Source organism: Morone saxatilis, unplaced genomic scaffold (assembly GCF_004916995.1).
Source record: "Morone saxatilis isolate NCDOM2014 unplaced genomic scaffold, NCSU_SB_2.0 Contig20, whole genome shotgun sequence".
NCBI classification, from domain to species: Eukaryota; Metazoa; Chordata; class Actinopteri; family Moronidae; genus Morone; species Morone saxatilis.
The window spans coordinates 1570008-1577714 of record NW_023339763.1 but is presented as its reverse complement, the minus strand read 5'-3'; the positions used below and the strand labels follow the sequence as shown (position 1 = coordinate 1577714).

The window sequence follows — 7707 nt, the reverse complement described above, 5'->3', positions numbered from 1 at the left end:
GTGTAAGTTTGTAAATGCTTTTTTTATTACTATTATTACTTTTTATTTGTCGTATTTTTTTAAAGTATTTTCTAACATTTCCATTTCACTTTTTGCTGTGGTTGTAATACTTCCAAATGTTTATTGTAAAAACTATAAAATATTAAGTACATTTTCTCATCAGATCACAAGAGGATGGCCAAAAGTATTAAAATAAAAACAACAAAACAAACATCGTAAAGTCACAGCTACAACAACCGCTGACCAAACGTCCCTGATCGCCTAGTTAGCAGGCGTTAAAGCGGCAGTCAGCTGAGTCTTTACATTGTCCGCACGTACAATGGATGAGTGTCTGACATGGGAATGAGCCCTGTCAGTGTGGCCTCCGGTCTCAGACCCCGGCCTGGATCTGCAGGGTCAGAGCCCACAGAGCCTTCACAGACCCTGCACACTCATGTCTACATGGGGCCCTGTGAGCTCTGCATATCAAAAACATTCCCTGCATGTCTCCTGCGTGTCACCCATTCTCTCTTGGGGACTTTTAGGGTGAGAAAATGCCGTCCATTCTTACTTGTTCTCTGTTGAAAACGAAGGGCGATGGGGGGTTGCCGTCACCCTGGCAACGCAGCTCCACAGTGTCCCCCTCTTTGACCAAGCCCTGGGGCGACTCCTTCCACAGCTCCACCATGGTGGTGGGGTCTGGACACACACACACACATACAGAATCAAATTAAGCAGGCTTATTCAGCTAAAGTCACTTCACAAGCCCATTTCCATAACGCTGACAGCACAGACTGCGTTTGGCTCCGACTGCCACAGTATCACTGCAACACTGACTTACAACAATAAACCAACAGACACATCGGGGGTCTGCTGAATCTGAAATAATATAGCATTATGTACAATAACGTTTAAAGGGCTATTCCAGCAGTTTAATATGGAGACAGTTTAGAGAAGAATGGTCTGAATCAAAGCAGCTGAGGCTGCAGTAATGTACTCATATTGTATGATATGAGTTTATCAATGGCTGATGCCGATTCATATAATGCAAATATATGAATTTATTAATTCTTTTTTAAAATTTTGTTAGAAGTTTTATTGCATTTTATAACCAGCAACAAACAGAAACAAAAATAGAACACAAAAACAATAAACCAACAGACATTAACATAAGAAAGCAGATCTTTGGTTACAATAATAAATAAATAACATAATTACAGAGCTACAAAACCATCGTACTCTTTTCAAGTTCGGTCCCTCTGGACACATATCCACTAAAGCTGTCCCATTAGTCCTTAACTCTCTCGTTTCCCATCATCCATTCACAAGCAGCATTTGTTCCAACATCTTAGAATCAGTCGAGCGAACGTTATTAATCCAGCTGTTCAAACTCTAAATTCAACTGTACTCAACTGTGGTTCGGTAGTTTTATCCCAGAGGAGATACAACCTTGGAGATCTTGGAAGTTCAACGTACTCCAGAACAAAACCCACAGGGCATTCCCACAATGCAATGCATGTATGTACCATGTTCTGTTTTACACTTCCAAGATTTGCTTTTTTTTTTACAAACATCAAACCTACGTGAAGTATAAAAAGAGGCTCAACTCACAGTGAACGGTGACGTTGATGCTGTTGGACTCGACCGTCCTGATGGCCGCCGGGACAAAGAAGCTAACCTCACAGAAGAAATGGGCGTCCTTGTCCTCCTTCACCACCTTGTACTCCAGCGTGCTCTGGACGGAGTAGAAGTCCCTGAAGTCCCGGGTCACCAGGGTCAGCACGTTTACATCTGGAGTACAAAACCAGGCGATACAGACGTGTAACAGTGGACCACAGCCAATACGAGATTAAAGCTGGTTTCAGGACCCCGAATACACAACAGGAGGTTACGTTATGTTTACAATCCTGGCTAGTCGTCTCCTGTGTGGTCCCTAAGTGCTCGAGTCCCTCCCCACTTACCACTAAGAGCACTTACTCCTAATATGCTTTCCCTCTCTCTGTATATAAATATATTCTCAATATAATCTATTTCTAGAAAAAAAAAATTATTTGCAAAGCACTTATATGTAAATTCATTCAAGTCAGGCACTTATTATTGATCTACTGTGAAATGAGAAATGAAAAAGACATGAAAACACAGTATCGACCACCGACTGTAGAATTAAAAATGGTAGTCTCTGTGACGTCACAAGAAGCCATCTTGGCAGTTCAGACTCCAAAAATGGGCAAATACATGGAACTGAATGAAGCCTGGTTACTGAAAGGCAGCCACACCCATTTAATTATGCATAACTTTAAGCTTTAATGTGCCTTAAACATGCGAGTTGTATAAAAATTCACCCTCCGTACAGTCGTCACAAACAGGGAAATTAACTATGGAGAACCAAACTGTTTTTTGAACCAGACTGTGAACGTGTTTATTTGGGCATTTTAATATGGGCCCTTATGGAGATTGACTCACTGCTGGAGCCAGCCTCTAGTGGCTGTTAGAGGAACTGCAGCCATGGAGGTTGCTGCTTGACATTGACGTAATGTGATGTGGAAAGCAAACAGCGTTACCCTCTAACAACCGGGCACCACCAACCCATAGGTGGCGCCACTGGGACACAGCAATTCCTTGCTACTGTTAGATTTCCCAGTTCCAGTGTGAGATTTGTTGCAGACCCTCTAAGACAATGACCCCGTTTGCACTTACGTCCTGGGGAAGACATCAGTGGCATGCCGTTCCTGTACCAGGTGATGTTGGGTTTAGGGAAGCCATTCCGAGCCTCACACGATGCAACCTGGATGGAGAGTCACATCAACAAATCTGTTTTATCTCAGTCGATTGGGACAAAAACTGCAGAGAGACTCTCTGATGGTCATTCTGTCTTGGTTGATCTCTCAGTATGTGAGATTAAGTCGACCCACCTTAGTCGGCACCTCATTGGTCACAGATATTCCAGTAAAGACTCCCTCGATGACTGGAGCCTCTGGAGGAGCTGAATGAGGAAAATAATCACTTTGGTGAAACAAAGATAAATCTTAAAGGCTTGTAATCTTCCCTATAAAAGCTGTTTTTTCTGCCACTGGAAGGTGTTTTCTGGGCTCCCTTACCGAACACTCTGAGGTGGGTCTTCCCCTCGGCGTTCCCGGCAGCCATGCCGTTGACCTGGCAGAAGAATTCCCTCTCGTCTGAGAGCTTGACGTCTTGGATGGTGAGCCGGGTTCCCTGCTGGTCCGAAGTCACCTCGATGCGGCCGCTGTAGTTGGTGTTGTTGTCCACCATCTGCTGGCTGTCGTCTCCGTAGAAGATCCGCATCCTTGAGTTGTTCCCCGAAGCTCTCTGCAGGAGGACACGCGGTCAGGACACACTTCACCTCTCCCTCGACTCAGACAGTTTGGGTTTAACAGTATGTTCAGGTTCAATCGGTGGAGACCTCGTGGGTTTATATCTTAACTGTCCTGAAACTGAGGACTAAACCACGACACAAACGATCTCGAGTCTTTGTTCTGTCTTTCATGCAGCCTGGTTATTCATAATATATGTTGTTCTGTGAGGTAAAATTTCTGTTTTTATGAATGGAGTCTGGTCCCATATCAACAAAAAATGATCTTACTCTTGGACGCCAGACAATCTAAGTTATTAGCCGACATATTTCAGTGTTTATTGTCGTTTTCTTACATAAAATTACTTTGTAACATGCTGTTTAAACAATAATAATAATACATAATTCTACTAATAAGTAACATATTGGTTATTATTTATTGATTTATTCTACTATTTCCTATTGTCCTTGAACCCTGAAAAACTATAATGCAGGAAATAAACTGATTTATTCTGTCACTAATACGGCAATTTATTAAGAATTCAGCTCCCAACATTAACATTATCAGTACTCATTATTACTATTTATTCATTACTGTATATCATATACTGTAATATAACTATTCCCTTATTTCTATCCTTTATATATTGTCATATATTCTATTATAATGTACATTAATTCTTATATTTTCTACATATATTGTCGTTGTATACTGGCATATAGAGCATATTTTTACCATTATTATAATTCTATGTCCCCCCCGGGGGATCAGTTAAGTATGAGTAAGTTATTCTGACGCTACAAGCAGAAACTGAGCTCAGGCCTCCCATGATGCAAATGGTTCATGTTAAAGGGGGGTAGCCCTCTGTGTACGTGTGCGGTTGGATAGCTCCAGACAGGCAGTGTCGAGTCTTTTGCCGCGGGTCCGGCAGTACTCACCACAAACCACTGGATTATGACAATGCTGGGCTCGTTGTCGGCGTCAGTGAAGCTGTACTGGCAGGGGATCTGAGCCGAGTCACCCAGGTACACCTCAATGCTCTCATGCATTGTCAGCTCCACCTTGGCCCACGCTGAAAAACACACAAGACATGCACATAAATCAACACCACGGCGGTATTGTAGTCCCGTATTATTCATGAACCATTCAGAAGCCATAAAACAGTAAACTCCCTGTCGGCGTGTTCTTCCTTACCTACTTCTAATTCTAAGTTTTAACCCCTCAATCCCTTAATTCGGTTCGATACCGCATTGTGTTTGGCAGATGCCGGGCCAACCTGGAGCCCGTCTGCCATGTTAGCAGAACAAAGAAGAAAAGGCTTCTTGTCCACATGGCATCATTTTCATCTCCCTTCTGCCTGGCTGACTGTAACCACAAAACCACATCTTGGCCAGAGAATCAGTTCCCTAGGCATCATCGGGGGAATGCAGGCATGGGAAGGCTAGCCAGTTTGACACTGGGACTGTTGATTCAGAGAGCCAAGTGCTTTTTCAGCCATGTTGGACTTGGCTTGGCTGCAGAGGGGCCCGCTCAGACAGTGACAAAAGAAAAACAAGATGGCACAAAAAGTCTATTTTCTCTGTTTAATCTGGTTTTGGAGTTGTTACGCAAGACGGTGAAGGATCCTTCCCCGCCCCATCCTCTCATTGACTGTTGCCTCCTCATCACTGAGGATGAGGAGTTCTTCTTAAAAAAAGTCAATGACCTCTGAGTCAGGGTCACTGTTGAAGCAAAAATTATCATTTCTTCTTTGTTTTCTATCACGTATTATTATGTCTTCGTTCTTAGGTTCTAATGTTATTAACCAAGAGAGACGTCTCAGATTGTATTTAACAAACACATTATAGGATCATCCTATCCTTCATAATTGAGACATCATATAGTATAATACATAAAGTATACAGTATAAAGTATAAATGCAAACATAAACCATCATAAAATGTAAATACTTAAGTATTTCTTGATGTTTTATGGTATTTCTGGTTCTTTTGTATCTATTTTGATCCTTTTATCTTAAGGGTTAGGGTTAGGGCCTTTTCTATCCTTCAGTAAACTGACTCAGTGACATATTTTATGTATATTTCATTTTATATTCAAAACTGTACAGTGATCCTAAACAGTGAATTCAGTAACTGCAGGAAGTTTGTGTAAAACGAGTGATTTTGATGAATTCTGAGCAGATTATTTCCTGTTTAGGAAACTTTTTATGTAATTTTCTGTCTGTATTATGTATTTTTTAAAATCATTTTCAACAATCATACAGACTTAATAGGCTTCTTTATTAACAAATTCAGTGTTTTCCTCTCCCAGACACTTTGACCATTGTTCTATTAGACAATTTACTTTTCTTTACAGAAGTGAACAAAATGCTGAGATATAGGTCTACTGTGTATAATTTTTACGTTTTCTAGCACGCCTTAAAATCATGAAGGTCTAACAACTCCTCATGAAGCTTTGCCGACCCCTAGTGGGGGTGCCGACCCCCAGTGTGGGAACCACTGAACTCTACAAAATAGGGATGTAACGATAAACTCAACTCACAATTCAACAGAATTCACAATAACAGCTCAGGATACGATTCTGAAGACAAATTAAGACTGAAAAAGACAAAATATTCTTTTATTTCTCAGACAGAAATCTACAAAATAAATTTTCTTCATCAAATTATCAAACTTAGTTCTTTGCGGCTTGATACCACGATTAATTTATCATGAATCATCACATCACTGCGATTCAACCGTCTCGTGATATATTTTTACATTCCTACAACAGATAACAGAACACTATAGGAAATAAAAGAAAACATAGCAGCAACAACAAACAACAAAATAAGATTTATTGTCTCCATGAAGAGCTGTGTTGTGTTTCCTGATATTACTGCAGCTTCTGTTGGACATCCCAACAATTACGCCTCGTCTGCAGAGTCCTGTATGTGTTTTCAGCGTTGGTTGAAACAGACCAAGCATGAAAAGAGCTTTAAGAGTCCAGTTGCCACCCTGCTGCCCCCATTCATCCGTCTGCCCCCCCCACCACCACACACACACACACACACACACCGTCCCCTCCACAACTCAGCACCAATCATTTTCACAACTCATTTTTTTTCTTTCAGTCCCTCCCTCCTCCGCCCGGGCCCACGAGCAGCCAACCATTTCTCCCAAGACAACGGGCGCGCCATTGTTCCCCCACCTGGGTGGACTAGACCCCCCCCCACTTACTCACACACACACACATTCACACACACACCACTCAGCCTTCTCCATCCCCAAAACTGAAGGTTACAAACAGTTCATCGCGTACTGAAGTTGCTGTTTACTGTGGCTCAGATGAGACAGCTTTTAGAGACAAGAAGCAGATTATGGAGCACAAATATGTCACAGAAGTCAGTGTAAAAAATGTTGTGTCTCTTTGGGGCCGTGCTGCTAACTTTTCAGCTAATCCGATTAGCACTGGGGGGTTGCTGGGGATTTGGCTCCCAAAGCCAACCTGGGACCAGTCTTATCTGTTCCTGTTGTGACTTTATGCTGCACGGACTAAAGCACATACACACATAACCCATGATCTATGGACCCTGACAACCAGAACTGCTGCCTGTCTGTGTGTGTGCATACATTTGTGGCTGTCTGCTGTCTGTGTCTGGATGATACAGAGCTAATTCATTCAGAAAAAAACCCCACAACACCAACACTCCAGGATATTTGGATGTGTTGACAGGATCAGGCCTGTGACCGGACAACAAGACCCCAAATGACTGGCCTGTGATGGACAACAGACGGGGGGCAGGGAGGGAGTCTTTCCAAGTTCATCCACACACACAATTACATTAAAAACGGCTGATTAACGTCACTAAAGGTAGATTTGTAGAGAAAATAAGTCCAAATGAAATTTAAAAAATGCCTTTTTAACTCAATTAGTTTGTATTTTCATATTAAAATCCTGTTTTCTTCCTGTAAAACAAGGTTTGTTTCACTGATTACTGCACAAAAACACAACTTTATCAGTGATTTGTGGGAACTGGATCATATTTTATGGAGAAAATATTGTTTTTGTTTTTATTGTTTTCACTCTGCCTCAACTCTAGCTGCTAATGTAGCTGCCGTTAGTCTATACGCCCGGTGAGCCACCAGGGGGCGACTGCAGTATGCAGGCTTCACTTTTGGAGAGGTGATTTACAGAGTTTCCTGATGGACTTGTTGCTTAAAGTAGCTAATTGTCGCTAATGTCAATGTTAGATGCTGTTAACTAGTTAGCTCGTACAGCTAACATTAGCTGATTCATCTCCAGGGTGCCAGGAGTCAAACCCGGCAAAAACAACACTTTATTCCCTGTCGTCAAACTGTCCTCCTTTGACATAGGATGCTATATTCTGTCCCGGTATGACGTAGTCCTTACCTAGCTGCCTGTTTTTGCAGGAAAT

The 7707-nt window shown here is 42.0% G+C and overlaps 1 protein-coding gene across 1 annotated transcript in view; it reads right to left on the bottom strand.

Annotated features, from left to right (window-relative positions):
- The window catches only part of mcama (melanoma cell adhesion molecule a), a gene marked incomplete in the record, with an annotated part of 52108 nt that overhangs the window by 13803 nt on the left and 30598 nt on the right, over positions 1-7707 (bottom strand). Inside the window, 6 exon segments of the mRNA XM_035667303.1 lie at positions 551-678; positions 1591-1770; positions 2677-2764; positions 2892-2962; positions 3078-3306; positions 4229-4362. Coding sequence (XP_035523196.1) covers positions 551-678; positions 1591-1770; positions 2677-2764; positions 2892-2962; positions 3078-3306; positions 4229-4362 — 830 coding nt within the window.